This window comes from Triticum dicoccoides, chromosome 6A, assembly GCF_002162155.2.
Source record: "Triticum dicoccoides isolate Atlit2015 ecotype Zavitan chromosome 6A, WEW_v2.0, whole genome shotgun sequence".
Classification (NCBI taxonomy): Eukaryota; Viridiplantae; Streptophyta; class Magnoliopsida; order Poales; family Poaceae; genus Triticum; species Triticum dicoccoides.
The window spans coordinates 92928682-92952641 of record NC_041390.1 but is presented as its reverse complement, the minus strand read 5'-3'; the positions used below and the strand labels follow the sequence as shown (position 1 = coordinate 92952641).

Here is a 23960-nt window from a genome sequence, read left to right as displayed (position 1 = left end):
AGCAAATTACTCGATGCAGACATATGACGAGAAGCACCAGAATCGAAAATCTAATCTGTACCTGAGTTCCCTTGTGCAGCAAAGTTGTTCATGGCTTGTAGAAAAGCAGCTTGGTCCCAGCTCGGAGTTGAAGTAGAGGTCGATGTAGTCATCGGAGCTTGTGGGTGTGGTGGCGTAGGCAATAGGGCCGACATCGGCGTAAAGAGAGAGACACCATCATTGTACTGCTGCATGTAGGGGGACGATGGAGCGCCATAGGATGCATAAGGACTGGTGTTGTAGATCAGTGGCGCGTAGGAGGGAGCAACGTGGTACGCATCCGTCGACTATCGAGGCGCGAGGACGGGCGCGCCGGTGTGAGGGCGAGCACTGGGCTGCCAGCCACTGGTATAGGCAGGCGGGGCACCATATGGCGTAGGGGCGGACCAAGGCATAGGCCATGCCTGGACTAGCCCTGTCCATGGATCAAGAGATGGGCGCCATCTGGGCGGTGGTGGTGGTGCAGTTGATGAAGCCGGGGCGGTGGTGGTGCAGTTGGTGGAGTCGGGGGCGGAGCAGGAGCGGGTGCCATGCAGAACTGTGGCGACCTAGGGTTTTTTCCCTGGCAGTTGGGACTTAGTCGCCAGCCGGATGGTTGAGGAGTGCTGTTGGTGGAGGTGGTGGTGGCGGCGTTGACGCAGGCGGGCGAGGAGAAGCAGTGAAGACATGAGGATGGGAGTCCTTCGTAGTTAGGGCATGATCGGCCCATTAGAGCATCGAGCGAACCTCGGCAAAGGAGGGACGCGGATGCATCATAGGGATGAAGGAGGCCTGCTTCTCAAACCACTCGCTGAGGCCGACGAGGAGGACGTTGATGAGCTGGCGATCGTTGATCGGATCACCAAATTCGCGGAGTTCATCCGCGATCACCTTGAGGCATTGACAGTAGACGCCGATGTTGGAAATATGCCCTAGAGGCAATAATAAAAGCATTATTATTATATTTCCTTGTTCATGATAATTGTCTTTATTCATGCTATAATTGTGTTATCCGGAAATCGTAATACATGTGTGAATAATAGACACCAACATGTCCCTAGTAAGCCTCTAGTTGACTAGCTCGTTGATCAACAGATAGTCATGGTTTCCTGACTATGGACATTGGATGTCATTGATAACGAGATCACATCATTAGGAGAATGATGTGATGGACAAGACCCAATCCTAAACATAGCACAAGATCATATAGTTCGTTTGCTAGAGTTTTCCAATGTCAAGTATCTTTTCCTTAGACCATGAGATCGTGTAACTCCCGGATACCGTAGGAGTGCTTTGGGTGTACCAAACATCACAACGTAACTGGGTGACTATAAAGGTATACTACGGGTATCTCCGAAAGTGTCTGTTGGGTTGACACGGATCAAGACCGGGATTTGTCATTCCGTATGACGGAGAGGTATCACTGGGCCCACTCGGTAATGCATCATCATAATGAGCTCAAAGTGACCAAGTGTCTGGTCACGAGATCATGCATTACGGTACGAGTAAAGTGACTTGCCGGTAACGAGATTGAACGAGGTATTGGGATACCGATGATCGAATCTCGGGCAAGTAACATACCGATTGACGAAGGGAATTGTATACGGGGTTGCTTGAATCCTCGACATCATGGTTCATCCAATGAGATCATCGAGGAGCATGTGGGAGCCAACATGGGTATCCAGATCCCGTTGTTGGTTATTGACCGGAGAGCGATCTCGGTCATGTCTACATGTCTCCCGAACCCGTAGGGTCTACACACTTAAGGTTCGGCGATGCTAGGGTTGTAGGGATATGTATATGCAGTAACCCGAATGTTGTTCGGAGCCCCGGATGAGATCCCGGACGTCACGAGGAGTTCCGGAATGGTCCGGAGGTAAAGAATTATATATAGGAAGTGCTATTTCGGCCGTCGGGACAAGTTTCAGGGTCACCGGTATTGTACCAGGACCACCGAAAGGGTCCCGGGGGTCCACCGGGTGGGGCCACCTATCTTGGAGGGCCCCATGGGCTGAAGTGGGAAGGGATCCAGCCCAAAGTGGGCTGGGGCGCCACTTCCCCTAGGGCCCATGCGCCTAGGGTGGGGGAAACCCTAAAGGGGGCGCCCCCTTGCTTGGGGGGCAAGCCCCCCACCCCTTGGCCGCCGCCCCCCTAGGAGATTGCATCTCCTAGGGCCTCCGCCCCCCCTAGGCCCCCCTATATATAGTGGGGGGGATGGAGGACCTCTTACCTTTGCCTTTGGTGCCTCCCTCTCCCTCTCCAACACATCCTCCTCCTCCATAGAGTTGGCGAAGCCCTGCCGGAGTACTGCAGCTCCATCACCACCACGCCGTCGTGCTGCTGCTGGAGCCATCTTCCTCAACCTCTCCTTCCCCCTTGCTGGATCATGAAGGAGGAGACGTTACGCTGACCGTACGTGTGTTGAACGTGGAGGTGCCGTCCGTTCGGCGCTAGGATCTCCGGTGATTTGGATCACGTCGAGTACGACTTCCTCATCCCCGTTCTTTGAACGCTTCCACGCGTGATCTACAAAGGTATGTAGATGCAATCCGATCACTCGTTGCTAGATGAACTCATAGATGGATCTTGGTGAAACCGTAGGAAAATTTTTGTTTTCTGCAACATTCCCCAACAGTCGACTGGTGAATCACCTTGCACCGTATTCCAAAGCTCGGTGTGGAGATTGTTGGCACGAGCGTCAATGTTGTCCTGGAAGAACTGACGAAGGGACGCCCATAGATTGACGGCGGAGGCACCATCACAGTGGACGAGATTGAAGATCTCTATGAAGACTCGCATGTAGATCCATTGAATAATGGCGAGATCATCCTTGACCCATTGCGGATCATGAAGTTGAGGAAGAGAGTCGTCGACAATGTGAGAGCGGAGATTGCATCGCCCAAGGTGGACGTCGAAAAGGCGACACCAATGGTAGTAGTGTTGGGGAACATAGTAATTTCAAAAAAAAATCCTACGCACACGCAGGATCATGGTGATGCATAGCAACAAGAGGGGAGAGTGTGATCTACGTACCCTTGTAGACCGACAGCGGAAGCGTTAGCACAACGCGGTTGATGTAGTCGTACGTCTTCACGGCCCGACCGATCAAGCACCGAAACTACGGCACCTCCGAGTTTTAGCACACGTTCAGCTCGATGACGATCCCCGGACTCCGATCCAGCAAAGTGTCGGGGAAGAGTTCCGTCAGCACGACGGCGTGGTGACGATCTTGATATTCTACCGTTGCAGGGCTTCGCCTAAGCACCGCTACAATATGACCGAGGTGGAATATGGTGGAGGGGGCACCGCACATGGCTAAGGAACGATCACGAAGATCAACTTGTGTGTCATGGGGTGCACCCTTGCCCCCGTATATAAAGGAGCAAGGGGAAGGGGGCGGCCGGTCTAGGAGGGGGCGCGCCAAGGGGAGTCCTACTCCCACCGGGAGTAGGACTCCCTCCTTCCTTGTTGGAGTAGGAGAAGGGGAAAGAGGGGGAGAGGAAGAAGGAAAAGGGGGCTGCGCCCCTTGTCCAATTTGAACCAGAGGGGGGGCACAGGCCTCCTTCCTTTTGGCCTCTCTCCTCTATTCCCGTATGGCCCAATAAGGCCCATATACTCCCCGGCGAATTCCCGTAACTCTTCGGTACTCCGAAAAATACCCGAATCACTCGGAACCTTTCTGATGTCCGAATATAGTCGTCCAATATATCGATCTTTACGTCTCAACCATTTCGAGACTCCTTGTAATGTCCCCGATCTCATCCGGGACTCCGAACTCCTTCAGTACATCAAAACTCATAAACTCATAATATAACTGTCATCGAAACCTTAAGCGTGCGGACCCTACGGGTTCGAGAACAATGTAGACATGACTGAGACACGTCTCCGGTCAATAACCAATAGCGGAACCTGAATGCTCATATTGGCTCCCACATATTCTACGAAGATCTTTATCGGTCAGACTGCATAACAACATACATTGTTCCCTTTGTCATCGGTATGTTACTTGCCCGAGATTCGATCGTCGGTATCCAATACCTAGTTCAATCTCGTTACCGGCAAGTCTCTTTACTCGTTCTGTAATACATCATCCCGCAACTAACTCATTAGTTGCAATGCTCGCAAGGCTTAAGTGATGTGCATTACCGAGAGGGCCCGGAGATACCTCTCCGACAATCGGAGTGACAAATCTTAATCTCGAAATACGCCAACCCAACATGTACCTTTGGAGACACCTGTAGAGCACCTTTATAATCACCCAGTTACGTTGTGACGTTTGGTAGCACACAAAGTGTTCCTCCGGCAAACGGGAGTTGCATAATCTCATAGTCATAGGAACATGTATAAGTCATGAAGAAAGCAATAGCAACATACTAAACGATCAGGTGCTAAGCTAACGGAACGGGTCATGTCAATCACATCATTCTCCTAATGATGTGATCCCGTTAATCAAATGACAACTCATGTCTACGGCTAGGAAACATAACCATCTTTGATCAACAGGCTAGTCAAGTAGAGGCATACTAGTGACACTCTGTTTGTCTATGTATTCACACATGTATTATGTTTCCAGTTAATACAATTCTAGCACGAATAATAAACATTTATCATGATATAAGGAAATAAATAATAACTTTATTATTGCCTCTAGGGCATATTTCCTTCAGTCTCCCACTTGCACTAGAGTCAATAATCTAGATCACATCACCATGTGATTAACATCGATAGTTCACATCATCATGTGATTAACACCCATAGTTCACATCGCCATGTGACCAACACCCAAAGGGTTTACTAGATTCAGTAATCTAGTTCACATCGCTATGTGATAATACCCAAAGAGTACTAAGGTGTGATCATGTTTTGCTTGTGAGATAATTTTAGTCAAGGGTCTGCCACATTCAGATCCATATGTATTTTGCAAATTTCTATGTCAACAATACTCTGATCGGAGCTACTCTAGCTAATTGCTCCCACTTTCAATATGTATCTAGATTGAGACTTAGAGTCATGTATATTAGTGTCAAAACTTGCATCGACGTAACCCTTTACGAGGAACCTTTTTGTCACCTCCATAATCGAGAAACATATCCTTATTCCACTAAGGATAATTTTGACCGCTGTCCAGTGATCTACTCCTAGATCACTATTGTACTCCCTTGCTAAAATCAGTGTAGGGTATACAATAGATCTGGTACACAACATGGCATACTTTATAGAACCTATGGCCAAGGCATAGGGAATGACTTTCATTCTCTTTCTATCTTCTGCCGTGGTCGGGTTTTGAGTCTCACTCAATTTCACACCTTGTAACACAGGCAAGAACTCTTTCTTTGACTGTTCCATTTTGAACTACTTCAAAATCTTGTCAAGGTATGTACTCATTGAAAAAAACTTATCAAGCGTCTTGATCTATCTCTATAGATCTTGATACTCAATATGTAAGCAGCTTCACCGAGGTCTTTCTTTGAAAAACTCCTTTCAAACACTCCTTTATGCTTTGCAGAATAATTCTACATTATTTCCGATCAACATTATGTCATTCACATATACTTATCAGAAATGCTGTAGTGCTCCCACTCACTTTCTAGTAAATACAGGCTTTACCGCAAGTCTGTATAAAACTATATGCTTTGATCAACTTATCAAAGCGTATATTCCGACTCCGAGATGCTTGCACCAGTCCATAGATGGATCACTGGAGCTTGCATATTTTGTTAGCACCTTTAGGATTGACAAAACCTTCTGGTTGCATCATATACAACTCTTCTTTAATAAATCCATTAAGGAATGCAGTTTTGTTTATCCATTTGCCAGATTTCATAAAATGCGGCAATTGCTAACATGATTCGGACAAACTTAAGCATAGATACGAGTGAGAAACTCTCATCGTAGTCAACACTTTGAACTTTGTCAAAAACCTTTTTCGACAAGTCTAGCTTTGTAGATAGTAACACTACTATCAACGTCCGTCTTCCTCTTGAAGATCCATTTATTGTTGATCATCGGGCAAATCCATCAAAGTCCATACTTTGTTCTCATACATGGATCATATCTCAGATTTTATGGCCTCAAACCATTTCGCGGAATCTGGGCTCATCATCGCTTCCTCGTAGTTCGCAAGTTCGTCATGGTCTAGTAACATGACTTCCAGAACAGGATTACCGTACCACTCTGGTGCGGATCTCACTCTGGTTTACCTACGAGATTCGGTAGTAACTTGATCTGAAGTTTCATGATCAATATCATTAGCTTCCTCACTAATTGGTGTAGGTGTCACAGAAACAGATTTCTGTGATGAACTACTTTACAATAAGGGAGCAGGTACAGTTACCTTATCAAGTTCTACTTTCCTCCCACTCACTTCTTTCGAGAGAAACTCCTTCTCAAGAAAGTATCCATTCTCAGCAACGAATGTCTTGCCTTTGGATCTGTGATAGAAGGTGTACCCTACTGTCTCCTTTGGGTATCCTATGAAGACACATTTCTCCGATTTGGGTTTGAGCTTATCATGATGAAACTTTTTCTTATAAGCATCGCAACCCCAAACTTTAAGAAACGACAACTTTGGTTTCTTGCCAAACCATAGTTCATATTGTGTCGTCTCAACGGACTTAGATGGTGCCCCTTTTTTTAACGTGAATGCAACTGTCTCTAATGCATGATCCCAAAACGATATTGGTAAATCGGTAAGAAACATCATAGATTGTACTATATCCAATAAAGTACGGTTATGACGTTCGGACACACCATTATGTTGTGGTGTTCCAGGTGGCATGAATTTGTGAAACTATTCCACATTGTTTTAATTGAAGACCAAACTCGTAACTCAAATATTTGTCTCCGTGATCAGATCGTAGAAACCTTATTTTCTTGTCACGATGATTTTCCACTTCACTCTGGAATTCTTTGAACTTTTCAAATGTTTCAGACTTATGTTTCATCAAGTAGATATACCTATATCTGCTCAAATCATCTGTGAAGGTTAGAAAATAATGATACCCTCCGCGAGCCTTAACACTCATCGGATCGCATACATCAATATGTATTTATTTCCAATAAGTCAGTTTCTCGCTCCATTGTTCCGAAGAACGGCGTTTTAGTCATCTTGCCCATGAGGCATGGTTCGCAAGCATCAAGTGATTCATAATCAAGTGATTCCAAAAACCCATCAACATGGAGTTTCTTCATGCGCTTTACACCAATATGACCTAAACGGCAGTGCCACAAATAAGTTGCACTATCATTATTAACTTTGCATCTTTTGGTTTCAATATTATGATTATGTGTATCACTACGATCGAGATCCAACAAACTATTTTCATTGGGTGTGTAACCATATAAGGTTTTATTCATGTAAACAGAATAACAATTTATTCTCTTACTTAAATGAATAACCGTATTACAATAAACATGATCAAATCATATTCATGCTCAACGCAAACACCAAATAACACTTATTCAGGTTCAACACTAATCCCGAAAGTATAGGGAGTGTGCGATGATGATCATATCAATCTTGGAACCACTTCCAACACACATCGTCACTTCACCCTTAACTAGTCTCTGTTTATTCTGCAACTCCCGTTGCGAGTTACTAATCTTAGCAACTGAACTAGTATCAAATACTGAGGGGTTGCTATAAACACTAGTAAAGTACACATCAATAACATGTATATCAGATATACTTATGTTCACTTTGCCATCCTTCTTATCCGCCAATCACTTGGGGTAGTTCCGCTTCTAGTGACCAATCCCTTTGCAGTAGAAACACTTAGTCTCATGCTTAGGACCAGACTTGGGCTTCTTCACTTGAGCAGCAACTTGCTTGCTGTTCTTCTTGAAGTTCCCCTTCTTCCCTCTGCCCTTTTCTTGAAACTAGTGGTCTTGTCTACCATCAACACTTGATGTTTTTCTCGATTTCTACCTTCGCCAATTTCCGCATTACGAAGAGCTTGGGAATCGTTTCCGTTATCCCTTGCATATCATAGTTCATCACGAAGTTCTACTAACTTGGTGATGGTGACTAGAGAATTCTGTCAATCACTATCTTATCTGGAAGATTAACTCCCACTTTATTCAAGCGATTGAAGTACTCAGACAATCTGAGCACATGCTCACTAATTGAGCGATTCTCCTCCATCTTTTAGCTATAGAACTTGTTGGAGACTTCATATCTCTCAACTCGGGTATTTGCTTGAAATATTAACTTCAACTCCTGGAATATCTCATATGGTCCATGATGTTCAAAACGTCTTTGAAGTCCCGATTCTAAGCCGTTAAGCATGGTGCACTTAAACTATCAAGTAGTCATCATATTGAGCTAGCCAAACGTTCATAACATCTGCATCTGCTCCTGCAATAGGTCTGTCACCTAGCGGTGCATCAAGAACATAATTCTTCTGTGCAGCAATGAGGATAAACCTCAGATCACGGATCCAATCCGCAACATTGCTACTAACATCTTTCAACACAATTTTCTCTAGGAACATATCAAAATAAACACAGGGAAGCAACAACGCGAGCTATTGATCTACAACATAATTTGCAAAATACTACCAGGACTAAGTTGATGATAAATTTAAGTTCAATTAATCATATTACTTAAGAACTCCCACTTAGATAGACATCCCTCTAATCCTCTAAGTGATTACGTGATCCAAATCAACTAAACCATGTCTGATCATCACGTGAGATGGAGTAGTTTCATTGGTGAACATCGCTATGTTGATCATATCTGCTATATGATTCACGCTCGACCTTTCGGTCTCCGTGTTCCGAGGCCATATCTGTATATGCTTGGCTTGTCAAGTATAACCTGAGTATTCTGCGTGTGCAACTGTTTTGCATCCGTTGTATTTGAACGTAGAGCCTATCACACCCGATCATCACGTGGTGTCTCAGCACGAAGAACTTTCGCAAAGGTGCATACTCAGGGAGAACACTTCTTGATAATTAGTGAGAGATCATCTTATAATGCTACCGTCAATCAAAGCAAGATAAGATGCATAAAAGATAAACATCACATGCAATCAATATAAGTGATATGATATGGCCACCATCATCTTGTGCTTGTGATCTCCATCTTCGAAGCACCGTCATGATCACCATCGTCACCGGCGCGACACCTTGATCTCCATCGTAGCATCGTTGTCATCTCTCCAATCTTATGCTTCCACGACTATCGCTACCGCTTAGTGATAAAGTAAAGCATTACAGCGCGATTGCATTGCATACAATAAAGCGACAACCATATGGCTCCTGCCAGTTGCCGATAACTCGGTTACAAAACATGATCATCTCATACAATAAAATCTAGCATCATGTCTTGACCATATCACATCACAACATGCCCTACAAAAACAAGTTAGACGTCCTCTACTTTGTTGTTGCAAGTTTTACGTGGCTGCTACATGCTTAAGCAAGAACCAATCTTACCTACGCATCAAAACCACAACGATAGTTTGTCAAGTTGGTGTTGTTTTAACCTTCGCAAGGACCGGTCGCAGCCACACTCGGTTCAACTAAAGTTGGAGAAACTGTCACCCGCTAGCCACCTTTGTGCAAAGCACGTCGGGAGAACCGGTCTCGCGTAAGCGTACGAGTAATGTCGGTCCGGGCCGCTTCGTCCAACAATACCGCCGAACCAAAGTATGACATGCTGGTAAGCAGTATGACTTATATCGCCCACAACTCACTTGTGTTCTACTCGTGCATATAACATCAACACATAAAACCTAGGCTCGGATGCCACTATTGGGGAACATAGTAATTTCAAAAAAAAATCTACGCACACGCAAGATCATGGTGATGCATAGCAACAAGAGGGGAGAGTGTGATCTACGTACCCTTGTAGACCGACAGCGGAAGCGTTAGCACAACGCGGTTGATGTAGTCGTACGTCTTCACGGCCCGACCGATCAAGCACCAAAACTACGGCACCTCCGAGTTTTAGCACACGTTCAGCTCGATGACGATCCCCGGACTCCGATCCAGCAAAGTGTCGGGGAAGAGTTCCGTCAGCACGACGGTGTGGTGACGATCTTGATATTCTACCGTCGCAGGGCTTCGCCTAAGCACCGCTGTAATATGACCGAGGTGGAATATGGTGGAGGGGAGCACCGCACATGGCTAAGGAACGATCACGAAGATCAACTTGTGTGTCATGGGGTGCACCCTTGCCCCCGTATATAAAGGAGCAAGGGGGAGGGGGCGGCCGGTCTAGGAGGGGGCGCGCCAAGGGGAGTCCTACTCCCACCGGGAGTAGGACTCCCTCCTTCCTTGTTGGAGTAGGAGAAGGGGAAAGAGGGGGAGAGGAAGAAGGAAAAGGGGGCTGCGCCCCTTGTCCAATTCGGACAAGAGGGGGGGGGGCGCAGGCCTCCTTCCTTTTGGCCTCTCTCCTCTATTCCCGTATGGCCCAATAAGGCCCATATACTCCCCGGCGAATTCACGTAACTCTCCGGTACTCCGAAAAATACCCGAATCACTCGGAACCTTTCCGATGTCCGAATATAGTCGTCCAATATATCGATCTTTACATCTCGACCATTTCGAGACTCCTTGTCATGTCCCCGATCTCATCCGGGACTCCGAACTCCTTCAGTACATCAAAACTAATAAACTCATAATATAACTGTCATCGAAACCTTAAGCGTGCGGACCCTACGGGTTCGAGAACAATGTAGACATGACTGAGACACGTCTCCGGTCAATAACCAATAGCGGAACCTGAATGCTCATATTGGCTCCCATATATTGTACGAAGATCTTTATCGGTCAGACCGCATAACAACATACATTGTTCCCTTTGTCATCGGTATGTTACTTGCCCGAGATTTGATCGTCGGTATCCAATACCTAGTTCAATCTCGTTACCGGCAAGTCTCTTTACTCGTTCCGTAATACATCATCCCGCAACTAACTCATTAGTTGCAATGCTTGCAAGGCTTAAGTGATGTGCATTATCGAGAGGGCCCAGAGATACCTCTCCGACAATCGGAGTGACAAATCCTAATCTCGAAATATGCCAACTCAACATGTACCTTTGGAGACACCTGTAGAGCACCTTTATAATCACCCAGTTACGTTGTGACGTTTGGTAGCACACAAAGTGTTCCTCCGGCAAACGGGAGTTGCATAATCTCATAGTCATAGGAACATGTATAAGTCATGAAGAAAGCAATAGCAACATACTAAACGATCAGGTGCTAAGCTAACGGAACGGGTCATGTCAATCACATCATTCTCCTAATGATGTGATCCCGTTAATCAAATGACAACTCATGTCTACGGCTAGGAAACATAACCATCTTTGATCAACAGGCTAGTCAAGTAGAGGCATACTAGTGACACTCTGTTTGTCTATGTATTCACACATGTATTATGTTTCCAGTTAATACAATTCTAGCACGAATAATAAACATTTATCATGATATAAGGAAATAAATAATAACTTTATTATTGCCTCTAGGGCATATTTCCTTCAAGTAGTTGTGAGCAGCGAGGTCTAGGGTTACGGGGATGTAGGGGCTAATATCGAAGATGATGTCGGTGAAGAAGATGGAAGGGGGTATTGGTGGAGGTAGAGCTATAGTAGAGGTATAGTGGAGGAGGTCGTGGCCGCGGCGACCTTGGCGGCGCGCCGCTCGAAGTAGCCGGACGACGGTGGCGGTGGCGGGGCTGGCGGGTTAGTCATACCCTAGGATCGAAAGTTTGATACCATGTACAATTGTATTGAATAATTGTTGATGCAATATTGTGCCGGTATAAGAAGTATATATAAGAGCTAAGCCGCACTTGACCTAGCCTTATTACAAACCGAGTATGAGTCATAATCCTAATACAAGTTGTATTCTAACAAACGCCACCCACAAACCAACACCACTAGTGGCTACGTCGAGGAGGAGGGTGGGCAGCATATCCATCATTCGAAGTCGGCATCGAAGCCTCTACCACACTGACGCCATCAGAAACTGAAACTACCATATATATGCGCTAGTGGCCGAGGATCGGGACACCCCCCATCTAACCACCGAATCGACAACCGAAGGTGGCTAGGGTCCATGACCTCACCAACAGGAGGTGAAGATTTGTGGCTTCGCTCATTGGTCGCCTCTCTCTTCTACTCCCTCCGTCCGGAAATACCTGTCATCGAAATGGATAAAAAGGGGTGTATCTAGAACTAAAATACATATAAATACATCCCTTTTTATTCATCTTGATGACAAGTATTTCCGGACGGAGGGAGTACAACATAGCCAACTTAGATCTAATTGGCCTATGTCCGGCTAGGTACCTAACTTGAAGTTAAGTTTCTCTTGTGTTAAACTACTATTTGATCATATTTCACTTACACATGGACTTCAATATAAATATGAAGTCAGATTTTTAGGGCTAAAAACATGACACCCTCAAGTACATCGGATATTTACGCTACATGGCAATTTTCACCATAAAAACTTGGCAAATCCTACACACAAATATGACATTTTTTTATCTATTTTCACATGGTAAATCTGGTTGTCAGATTTTAAACATTTTCACTACATAGACCATCGTTGTATATTTACTTATTTAGGGAACAATCATCGTCCATGAAACTACGCCAATATTCGAATATCTGCGTGTCGCGCGCTCGCGCATAGCTCTGTCACATGTCTGTTTCTCCTGCTGCCTGGCATCACAGCCGTCCATCGAGCCGCCGATCCAGCCGCCCATTGCCCGTTCACGCGGATCGACGGGCCCACCCCCCTCTTCCTTGCCCTCCCCCTCCTGTATAAATACTCCGCCCCTCGTCTCCTCCTCCATCAACCCACCCGGCAATCTCCAGCCAAGCAATCCCCACACATCTGTCCACTCCCCGAATCCTCTCCTCACCACCAGCGCAGCAGCTCGCCATGGACGCCTCAGCCACCGTAGCCACCGGGAAGGGGAAGAAGGGCGCGGCCGGGCGCAAGGCGGGCGGCCCCAGGAAGAAGTCCGTGTCGCGGTCCGTCAAGGCCGGGCTCCAGTTCCCCGTCAGCCGCATCGGGCGCTTCCTCAAGAAGGGCCGCTACGCGCAGCGCGTCGGCTCCGGCGCCCCCGTCTACCTCGCGGCCGTCCTCGAGTACCTCGCCGCCGAGCTGCTGGAGCTCGCGGGCAACGCCGCCAAGGACAACAAGAAGAGCCGCATCATCCCCCGCCACCTGCTGCTCGCCGTCAGGAACGACCAGGAGCTCGGCAGGCTGCTCGCCGGCGTCACCATCGCCCACGGCGGCGTGATCCCCAACATCAACCCGGTCCTGCTCCCCAAGAAGACCGCCGAGAAGTCCCCCAAGGAGCCCAAGTCGCCCAAGAAGACCGCCAAGTCCCCCAAGAAGGCGTAGGTGACCATTGCTTAGTTATGTCGGAGTAGCTGGGATGGATGTATGGGTGTGCTTCAGCTCGAAGCAGAGTGTTCTTGTTGTGTCGTTGTATCTTCTGATCTGTGAATTCAATGGAACAATGAGTTGCTTTGATGTTTTGTTCGTTTGCCCATTGTTGTTCCTATGCTCAGATTTGCATCTGTAGGCGTGGGTTTGCCATTCATGTCCTGTGAATTTCATCCAGATCCAGGGGCTTGGGCGGTCAGTTGCGAAGGTAGGTGGGAATCGACCTCCTTGGCGGGTGTTTGAAATATTTGGCTATCGGATTTCCCGCTCAAATTTCGTAATAGCACTTGTTTAACAATTATCGCAAAATTTCATAATATCCCGCTCGAGTTTTAAGCAGCCAAAAATTTTGGACGAAATTTCGTGTTGGCGGCGAAATTTCCCACTCGTTTTGGATTCAGTTTTGGGAGTTTGGCGGGCGACTGAAAACCTTGTCCTCGCGTTCCCGCCATCTGTGTTGTTTGGAGCTTCTAGATCCTACGTCGTGATGGGCTGCGCAACCAATTTCTGGACGGATAGCTGCATAAATGGCAGATGAAAGAACGGAATTGTCTAAAAAAAAGATGAAAGAACGGAAGATGCTTTGGTATATTGTGCACGTTTGTGCTAAGCCCAGCAAAGATGCACGCCGGGAGCTGCAGGCAAGCTACAAATCATAACACATGCAATACAAGTTTATGTTTTTAATCCAAAGACTCTAATCTGACACGGCTGCTCTATTTCAATTCTGAAGTTACTTCTGGTTCCTGGACAGAGCATGCCTTCCAAAATCGATTCAGCCAAAAAGACTAAACCGATGATGGTCACGCAATGCACTATTGCGCCTTTCTTCATCACAGTTTCACGGGGCACCCTACTACGTTTGTTCCAGTTTCAGTCAGCAGACGTGTGGACAATTCAATTGCGTCTTAAAGCACAAAAGCATATATGAAGTGTCCACTGAAATGACGTCCGCAAGCTATAAACATTCAGAATTCTATTTTCCTGCTCCGATCACACAGCTGCATGTTACATTTGAATACAACGGGATCACAGTGTACAACCTCTCATTGCACATGCATATAAGGCTCATCTCCTTATTACAAACAAATATCAAGTGTTTGATTTCTCAGACACTGAATTGGCTAACTACCAGTACAGAGTATATGATATTAGCATTACAACACTGTGTTTCCCCTTGTCTTCCTAAAAAAGTACAACATGGCACACCAATAAGCCCAGATCACATAACATGTGGGCTCAGCAATAGCTACTCTATATCCAAACCTGGATCAGTTATAGGGCATCGCTTCGTTGTGTCAGTTCAGAGTGAATCCTCACCCTTGCTATTTCACAAACTAGTTCAGAGTGAATACCCCAGTTCTTCGGCAAGTAACTATTTCTTTGCCTTCTTCGCTCTCTTTGTTGTTTGGGTTTTCCTTGTTCCCTTCTTAGCAACCTTTGCCTTCTTCTGTCCCTTAGCCTATTACCACAAAAAATATTTCAAGTTTGCCATCAGAAACTCGATGACATTGCGATGTGGTAACAGAGTAGTAGTCTTTCATACTTCCATGATACTTGCTTGTTAATGACTAACATGGTCTGGCAGAGCTACTCATCAGCCATCAAGGCTTCAGAGATACACAGCTCGAGAAAACTTTTGGATGTGTTGCTATGGTCTTAACTACTCGATATAGGGCATGGAAATGCCAAGCAAAGAAAGAAGTCAGTCGGTCATGGTGAATGCAATAAAGGGCATGACAACAGGATATGAGCAAGTACTACAAAACGTAAGTCCTTAAATGTCCATCAAAAGTTGAAATGTTTATTTTTTGGCAAACAAGATGCAGTGTATATAATTTCCACAAGGCAACACTTCCAATGGTCAAGTACCTGGTTACGCAATTAAAACCCAGACAACACAGCTATGCTCCTAAGCTCAAATGGGGTCTGAGAAGTTGGAAATATGCTGAAGTAACCGATGATGTTCATGCTTTGCATTAACGTGTGTAATAAACAGTTCAACACTAGGGACATGTAAGTATCTGAATACAATGGATCAATCCAAAGAAATTAAAAAACTGCAGATCAACAAAAAGAGAGGCAAGAAACCACACCGCTGGCTTCACGGCTGCTTTCCTTTTGGTTTTCCCCTTAGGTTGATCTTCACTCTCATTGTTTGGATAATTCTGAGAAGCGTTAAGTTCATGAAGCCTATCGCCCTCTCCATCTGAATCAAATGTGAATCCATCAAGGGTACCTATAATAGAGGATACCGATTGTGAGAAAAACAACTATTTTTAGCAGGCAATGTCTCATAACAATAGGTCAATAGGTACACAATTTCACACTAAGACCATAATTGCAAAAATAGCTTGGATGAAGACTTCTCCCAACTAGTTAAGAACTTAAGATGTTAACACAAGAAATTCAATAGCAACAAACTGTTGTCTGCTGATTACAACTGACAGCAGATAGCCCAGCAAGACAAAAGACTAACCTTCCATCATAGTCTCTGATTCAAATAAATTGGAGTGAGGTTCCAACTGAATGAAGTCATTCATGATAGCCTCAATCTACAAAGGAAGAGGAGAATTGAAGTAGGCAGTTGCATCCATTGAAACAGAATGCAACTAATACATCGTCAAATTTACTAGTGAAAATGGGGCTTTAGGTGATAGAAGTGTTGGTTCCACGGAGAAGTTAAATACACATATATAACTCATGTTATGGTCGACAAACCTTTGCTTCTGTTTGTCCCACGCTGACCTGAAAGAAAAGAGAATGCACAGAGGAATAAGAAACATACCTAAAAGCACAACTGCACTCAAATTTGGATGTAACTTACAACACAAAATGTCCTGGATGGCACTATAGTTGATTTGTACACAGTTCCTGTATGAGCACAACAAGAAAGAAGATATTAAATCGTTTGGAACATTGCAAGGAGAAGAAGTTTTCAAATAACTCATCTGTTAATACAGATAAAATTAATGAAAAACGGAAATCAAATAAAGTACATACATGTTTACACAATAATGAAAGTAACCTGGCAGTACCTTTCAGGTCCAGTAACAAATCATGATTTCCAGTCGGACCATTTGAAATTACTATCCTGCCAACAGCTCCAATATCTCCGCTCAAGTCTATCGAGTCACCATCACATTCAACCAATGCCTAGAATAAAAGATGATTATAAGCTTGAGGGAGTACTAATAACAAAGTCAAGGTATGCGCTACTCTAGAGATTGTGTAATAATCTCTTCCAGGCAATCCATATATTCCAAAAGGCAAGATGTCAATATATTCCAATTTAACACACATTACACATATTTGTCTGTTTTCACGACTAATTTTCATAACCAGTACTTACGCAAACTCCTATTACGTCCTGTCAGGGAACAAGTACATGTAGCATAGAGAAACATCAAAGTCTGGCAAAATCTCATAATCATGATTGCTCTTCTATTGATTGTAACATATGTTTCTCTTTAATTCCCTGGATGCTAATTAGACAGCTTTCTCACAAAGAAAATACAAGCCACATAACAAGATGGATGTTCATGGTACTTCAGACTGCTGGTTGCAGACATTGAACTTTTTATGATGAAAAATCTTTGCAATTAAGCAGTACTAGTGTGGCCATTAGAACTTATCATACCTTTGAACGTTGAACTTTATCAGCAATGGTCAATGGCAACCTCTGGGAGACCTGAAATTCAGAATGTATATTCTGTAAAAAAACTGGGGTCTATCACTATTTACAGAAATAACAAACCACAGCACAGAATACCACAACACTTGGTAGGAATCAGCTGGAGCTTGACAAGTACAATTTAATGCATAATCAGTGTTATGAAGTTAAACACATAGGAAGGCGTGCAAGGGGAGGCGGGGGGTATCTTACAGAATTATCCACAAGCTTGTCCTGCATCTTTTCCTCGTTAGCTTCATCTTCGGGTTGTTCCAAGGTATCTATGTTTGTTTGACCATGAAACAGTAATTACACGTCACTGGAAGTCTGGAATATTCCAAGTCACTAACTAGAATGGGAGCCTTCTCATTAGTCTTACCGTCTCTTTTCGCAGGAACTTTTCTTACAGAAACCTTTGTTTTTTTACCCTTAGATTGCAGACCATCTTTTTTCCTGGTATTGGCAAGTGAGTCCTCTTCTTCATCAGCGTCACCAGCCCTTGAAGGGCTGTTTCCAGGAGAAGCTTCCGAATCAGATGAGAGCATCAACTTCTTCCTCGGAGCCTATACAAAGAGATTTTGGTATAGATATTAACGATAAAGTTATGAAAACAGGTGCTTGCAACTGGTACATGTTCCCTCAAAATCCTAGTACATGCATTGAAGTTATAGCTACTGATCCTCAACACCAACCAAACAAGTTAGAAAAGCCTAAAGATAAGGTACCTTTTCTTCTTGATTAGATGGAGCAGTTCTTGTAGGGCTATTTCCACGAGAACAATCGGAATCAGAAGAAAGCATCACCGGTGCAGTACTTGGTGCCTGTATCCAAAAGAGAAGTGCCATTCATATGTGTGTAGCCGTGACTAACAACAATGTAATTGCGAAACAAGCGCTATCCACTTATATAGAACATTGGTCTTGGCAAGAACGCGACACAATAACGGAAAGCCAAAGTAGATCAAGAACAACATACTGGCTTTCCCCAAAGCCGACTGCCACCAAGATGAAAGATAGCATCAGTTATATGAATCGGCGACAGGGCAGGATAAGAGGAGAATAACATATGCTAGAAATGGTGGCCGTCTGCAACACAGCACAAGCTGTTCTAAGGATTTGCTGTAGGGCTCAATTCCTAACTCAAATCTGCACCGGCGCAACGGGCACATACATCAACACAGTAAGCAGCAAAGCGGCACTAATCCGTGTACGCACCCAGCCCATAAATGTATTCTGCAACAAATCTACGTGCAGGCTGTTCCCCTAAAGACAAAAAACTCATTCGCAGCAGTAAGCCAGTCGGAGTCGCCATCTTAACGGGGAGGATTTGAGGCAGAAGTTTGAGTAGGGAAGGTGAGATGGATACCTTGAAGGCAGTAAGCCAGTCGGGGTCGCCATCTTCGTCCGACATTCCTACCGCCGCCGCCTCCGGCTGATTAGGGGAACGGCAAGTGACACTCCGAACAAACTCTAGGCCCACCCGAGATTTGGAAGGTTTAGGCGCAGGATTTAGGGGGCTGTGCCGTCGGGAACGAAGCGGAAGCCCTGCTTCCACCGTGCGGCCGAGCCCTTTGCCGTTCGAGGCGGAGCTTCTGCTACTAGACGCTGGGGCTCCGACCAAATCACGCCGCCGCCGCCGTCGTGGAAGGTTGGGGAGAAGGGTGTCGGCTCGGAGGATTTCGCGGCGGCAGGGGGGCTTGAGGAGAGAGGCGAGGCGGAGAGGCGCTGGTACGCGGCGGCGCCGGAGATCGCCGGAGGCTGCCGCGGTGCTGGGAGTCGGCGGCGGTGGCGATTTGGGGAAGGAGAGAGAGGCGTCGGGGAGAGAGACTGCGGCCTGCGGCCGGGTTAGGAACTTAGGATGGCCTAAGCAGGCTGAGCCGAGTGCGGCGCGAACTTTGCGCGGCCCAAATTTATTCCAGTTCGGGCTGTGTGACCCAGGAAAAATACCAGCCCGAGACCAACCCGGTTTAAATGTTTCGCTGAAAAGGTTTTCCTCCAAAACATCTTAATAAAAAAATCCCCGAAACACTCTATGGAGTTCCTGGAAAGCTTTCTAAATTATTATGAAGCAGAAAACATACTTATGACAGGAAATAAACATCTTTGTTATTTTTATATAAATCACTGTGCATTGTGTGATGTCTCCTTTTCTTCCTCTCGGCCTTGTTGTGGCCAAATCGAAGGTGATTGGGTTTCGGTTGGATGTCTGCATCTTCCACTTCTGGCAATTCTACGTGCTAGTGATGATACCTAACCGTTTCAATTCCCAGGACGGAGAAAGTCAACATCGTCCTATGTGATGATGGGGTTGGTGCTGAGTTGAAGCCTGTTGTAGGATTAGGGCCCAATTGCCAATCTAAGTCCTATGTATAGGGTCCTTTTTGTAATATCAAAGGTCTAGGTAGCAATTTCTTATTTCTTTTGAGTCGTTGCATCAACCATAGTTCGCCTCTGTTTAATATTTAATGCAACTCTGGTCACCCGCAAAAAAAAACTTTGGTCGACCCTTCTCTTAATAAAAAAACACTCTAACTCGTTTAGAGGAGACTGGACACTAATGGGAGTAAACATCTCAAGGGCTTCTTCTGTACCATCGACAATGGTATATACTAGAAGAGTTGGACGCACTTTGCTGTGTCATTGGTGTTGTTGGGTTTTCTAAAAAAATACTCACTGTGTTTCAAAATATTAGATGTATTACTTTTTAAAAAAAGTCAAACCTTTTTAAGTTGAACCATATTAGTAGAGAAATATATCGGAATTCATAGTATCACATTGGTATAATTAGATTCATCACGAAATGAATTTTCATATTTTTTGTTTAATATTGTGGATGTCGGTAATTTTGGCTCTGAACTTGGTCAAAGTTAAATGAATTTGACTTTCCAAAAAACTAATACCTTTTATATTTTGGAATTGATGGAATATTTAGTTTGAGGGGCAATGAGATGATGGAGTGTTTTTTTTATAATACAATATTTGGTGGGTCTTTCTGGGTGTGATTCTGTGTTGTCCGCTAATAAACCCATATTGATGTGGGGAAAATTCAGCATCGATAGCTGCATGTATTATGTTGGTGCTACAATATCACATGGTGGCATTTCTTTTTTCTAGGTGGTGGGAAGAAGCACATGATTGATATGTTTTGGTAGGCCAGTTTGCCGCTGATTGATTTGAAAAATCATTGGCCCGACCAAAATCGTAAATCAAATCCAAAATTGAACACCTCTACTGAATTGAAGAGTTTCAAAATTAAGAAATATAATGAATTAAAATAATTAAATGAGAGAGCTCCTTGAGAAATTGTTGACCCAGTCAAAATTAGTGACTCAATTTTAAATCGAAGACCTCAATTAAGTGTGAGGAGTTAAAAATTAGAAAGCATGGTCTATAGTATGAAACAATTAAATGGGATAGCTTTGAGAAATTATTGACTCGGTCAAAATCGAATGACCCAATTTCAAGTGTAAACCTCAATTGATTGTGAGGCTTTTAAAATTAGAGAGCTTAGTGTTATAGAGCGATCGCCAGGCTGATTTCCATGCATATGACATTTGACGTGTTGACAATAGAAAATACAGTTTAGCAGTCAGTTGTGTCTAATCTCTATTTTTTTTACTCAAAAAGAACCTAAGGTGCCATCTTTCACCCACTTTTCTCCCCATTATCCCTTCGTCCAATCTCTCTCCTACACCCAACCGTTTCATCGATTTTTCCAGGCGTGTTCGCTACCCCACCAATCTACTATCTAAACTGATTTATACCACATGGATCTATTTAAATCGATTTCTGTCTGCCAAATCAGATCAGCGTTTGCTATATTTGATAACATTTATATGGGCACCAATCTACTATTTGAACCAATTTATACCGCATCGATCTATTTTAACCGATTTCTATCTGCCAAATCAGATCAATCTTTGCTATATTTGATAATATTTATATGGGAAGGAATCGATTAATCTCTAATTAATCTTTACACATATTTGGTGGCACCACATATCAGGCATTACATAATATATATGTGCGTGTATCATAGTATAATTAATGACTCTTTAATTATTGACAAATATCTATATCTTTGTTTTTTAGTCGCAACATAAGGACATTCACCTAGTGATAAACAAACATTTCTCATATCTATATCTACTCGTGCATATATATCTATATATAGATATAGATATATAGATATACGGAAGATTGACCGAGTAGATATATGCACTCCATATATATATAGTGATATCTATATCTACTCGTGCATTAGTGTACGATGAAAAGATATGATAAGAATTGATTAATCTCCCCCTTGACCAAAGAACCGCTCTCACGCGTATATATACACTACGAACACCATCATAGAGCACACAAAGCATCCATTGACCAAAAAGACAACACCGTCTAGAAGAAGAGGATTAATTAGCTAGCCAGTCATTCGCCGCGGCACATGCCAGGAACAACACAGTTTCTGTGCTTGGCCGTAGCTCTTCTGGTCATGTCGGCCTCCCTGTCATGCAATGCCAAGCGTATGTAGAGTAGTATTTCTTACTACGTGATGCTTCATTCTTCCATTCTTTCTTTCATATGAAACACACACGCACTAACTGTTCGTAGTTCCTTTTGTGCGTGTGTGTGTGCATGCAGACACGTACCGTGAATCTATGTGGGAATCCAAGAGACAGGTGCATGATTTTGGCGGGCACAACTGCCAAAACACCTGTGTAAGAAAAAGCACAGATACTGACATATACTGTGAATATATGTGGGAATGCAACAAACCGGTGCATGATCATGACCAGCACAAGTGCCGAAACTTCTGCGTAAGCAAAGGCTACGACTACCTCGGGAGCTATTGTGAGCACCACCCCTACCCGTATTGCTGTTGCCATAAGTAATCTGAATTCGATGGCTTTGGGGTGATATCTGGATGATGATGCTTGTCATGTGCTACTTAAAAAGCTATAGTTGTTTGTGTATGGAGGAAATATGCCCTAAAGATAATAATAAAGTTGTTATTTATATTTTCTTATATCATGAATATGGCTTAAAGCCATCTAATACGATAACAGCGGAAGGCTTGAAAAATAAAATGAGTCCATCAACTCCAACAGCATCACTGAGTGAAAGACAATGACATATAGCTCCTTACACGTCATCTGAAAAGTCTGCAACATGAACGTTGCAGTCCGAAATGGGTCAATACATGGAATATGCTCGCAAAGCAACACAAGAGAATAACGAACAGAATACTTGCTATCACTACATGCATATATGGCTGGTGGAGGCTGTATGGTTAATATGTTTTTACGAAAAGCCAATTTTTCCCTACAACAAAGAAATAAATTTATTTAACTATCATGGTAGTTGTTAAACATTGAGAAGGTTCCTCCAACTCAATCTCAATTAAATATCATCATTAAACCCAATCAAATTATATTAAGAGTGATGAGATCAATCATGATAATCCAAGAACCAGATACTCAAGATGTCCATAACCGGGATACGGCTAACCATGATTAGTTTATACACTTTGCAGAAGTTTGCGCATTTTTCTCCACAAGACTCGAATACATCCATGGTCGGAGATTCGAGACACGGTCTTTATGAAGCATTAACTCTCTACTCTGGGTAGACTATACCACCTACAACCCACTACATCTGCTAGTCTATCTCTTCAAGAGTTTTACGCAACTTACTCAACTATGCTAGAGCCCATAATAGCTTGTGAGTGCACACGAAAGTTTCTAGTATGAAAAATCTTATGATCCCTTTGAGCCTGGGTGGCGGGCGGTAGGATGATCACACGGGTCCTCCGGAATATCCTAGGACAACACTGGGTTCTCCAGGTTCCCACAAGCAATCCACCCAGATGTGTATTCAAGTTGCCACCTTTGAACCATTAATTAACAAGCTCACATCTGTCATGAAAACTCTCAAACCCAATCTACGTCTACGAGCATAGCATAGCAATAATAAGCAACGTAGAAGTAACTCACAAGGTTTGAAAAATAAACAGGTGAATAGGTACTACCTCAAGTACTTCCCAAAATCCATAATTTAATCAGATCCTAATCATGCAAATGTCTGAGGATTGATCTAATGCAATAAAACTGGGTAGTAAAAGGATATGATCAAAGTGTTACTTGCCTTACTGATGATCCGTGAAACCCAGAGACTCGTAGTAGCACGCTTCGCACTTCGGGTACTCTATCACAAACAAACAAGCATACAATAAGCACTCAACTAGAAGCATGGGTAAAACTCAAACAAAAGATCTAACCAGAAAGTTCAACTTAGGAACTCCGGTTTGCAAAAAGAATCAAATCAAACGAAGTAACGAAACTCAAACTACGAAAGAAACAAGATCCTTTTACTAATCTGAACTTAAGTTAAATTTTACAGTAGCAAAAACTTGTTCAAGTTAGTTAAACAGAAAGAGGGCTTCAAGACGAAGATCTAGGCGCTTGAATCGCCTCATTCCGACTAACAAGCGAAAAATTATACTAGAACGAAGATTAGGGCAGAAATCGCGATCGAAAATAATCGTGGAAAAACCCTGGAAAAAGAAAACTGATGAACAGGCTAACGAACGAACGTTCGTTGTCTGCGGTTAACGAGTGAAAACCGTTGGTTAAAACGAACGTACGAACGGGTGTTCTCTAAATAAATAAACCAGGAAAAACCGATCTAAATAAATAAAAAAAATCAGGGTTTTGAAAAAATAATAATAAACCGATCGGTTTTCCGAAGAAAACCGGCGGCGGCGGCAACTACCTCGGCGAGATCGGCAGCGAGGTCTGCGGCGGCTCCGGCATCGGCGGCGAGGGGCAACGGCGGCGGCGGGGCTCGGGACAGGCGGCGACG

General features: G+C 44.1%; 2 protein-coding genes and 1 long non-coding RNA gene across 3 annotated transcripts; 2 read left to right on the top strand and 1 right to left on the bottom strand.

Moving 5' to 3' along the window:
- The first annotated feature begins 12829 nt into the window (after positions 1 to 12829).
- LOC119315240 (histone H2A-like) lies at positions 12830 to 13519 on the top strand. The gene has a single exon (XM_037589909.1). It carries the CDS (start codon positions 12915 to 12917, stop codon positions 13380 to 13382), a length of 468 nt encoding a protein of 155 aa, XP_037445806.1. The 5' UTR covers positions 12830 to 12914; the 3' UTR covers positions 13383 to 13519.
- Positions 13520 to 14394: 875 nt separating this feature from the next.
- LOC119315239 (DNA-binding protein BIN4-like) lies at positions 14395 to 18943 on the bottom strand. The gene is made up of 11 exons (XM_037589908.1): positions 18466 to 18943; positions 17826 to 17921; positions 17480 to 17663; positions 17314 to 17381; positions 17068 to 17118; positions 16466 to 16583; positions 16255 to 16301; positions 16149 to 16175; positions 15907 to 15982; positions 15524 to 15666; positions 14395 to 14889 (listed from the first exon to the last, which is right to left on the bottom strand). The coding sequence occupies exons 1-11, from the start codon at positions 18508 to 18510 to the stop codon at positions 14803 to 14805; spliced, it is 942 nt and encodes a 313-aa protein (XP_037445805.1). The 5' UTR covers positions 18511 to 18943; the 3' UTR covers positions 14395 to 14802.
- A 2540-nt stretch (positions 18944 to 21483) lies between these two features.
- LOC119319552 lies at positions 21484 to 22123 on the top strand. The gene is made up of 2 exons (XR_005154519.1): positions 21484 to 21622; positions 21741 to 22123. It is a non-coding gene; the product is annotated as an uncharacterized LOC119319552 (long non-coding RNA).
- The last annotated feature ends 1837 nt before the right edge of the window (positions 22124 to 23960 follow it).

Bases quoted from the DNA above. Each gene is read 5' to 3' on its own strand.
- LOC119315240 (XM_037589909.1), top strand. From the start codon at position 12,915: ATGGACGCCTCAGCCACCGTAGCCACCGGGAAGGGGAAGAAGGGCGCG.
- LOC119315239 (XM_037589908.1), bottom strand. From the start codon at position 18,510: ATGTCGGACGAAGATGGCGACCCCGACTGGCTTACTGCCTTCAAG. The intron at 16,584-17,067 runs GTATGATAAGTT...CTTTTATTCTAG, and splicing joins ATAAAGTTCAACGTTCAAAG to GCATTGGTTGAATGTGATGG. The intron at 14,890-15,523 runs GTGTGGTTTCTT...TTGTGGTAATAG, and splicing joins AAGCAGCCGTGAAGCCAGCG to GCTAAGGGACAGAAGAAGGC.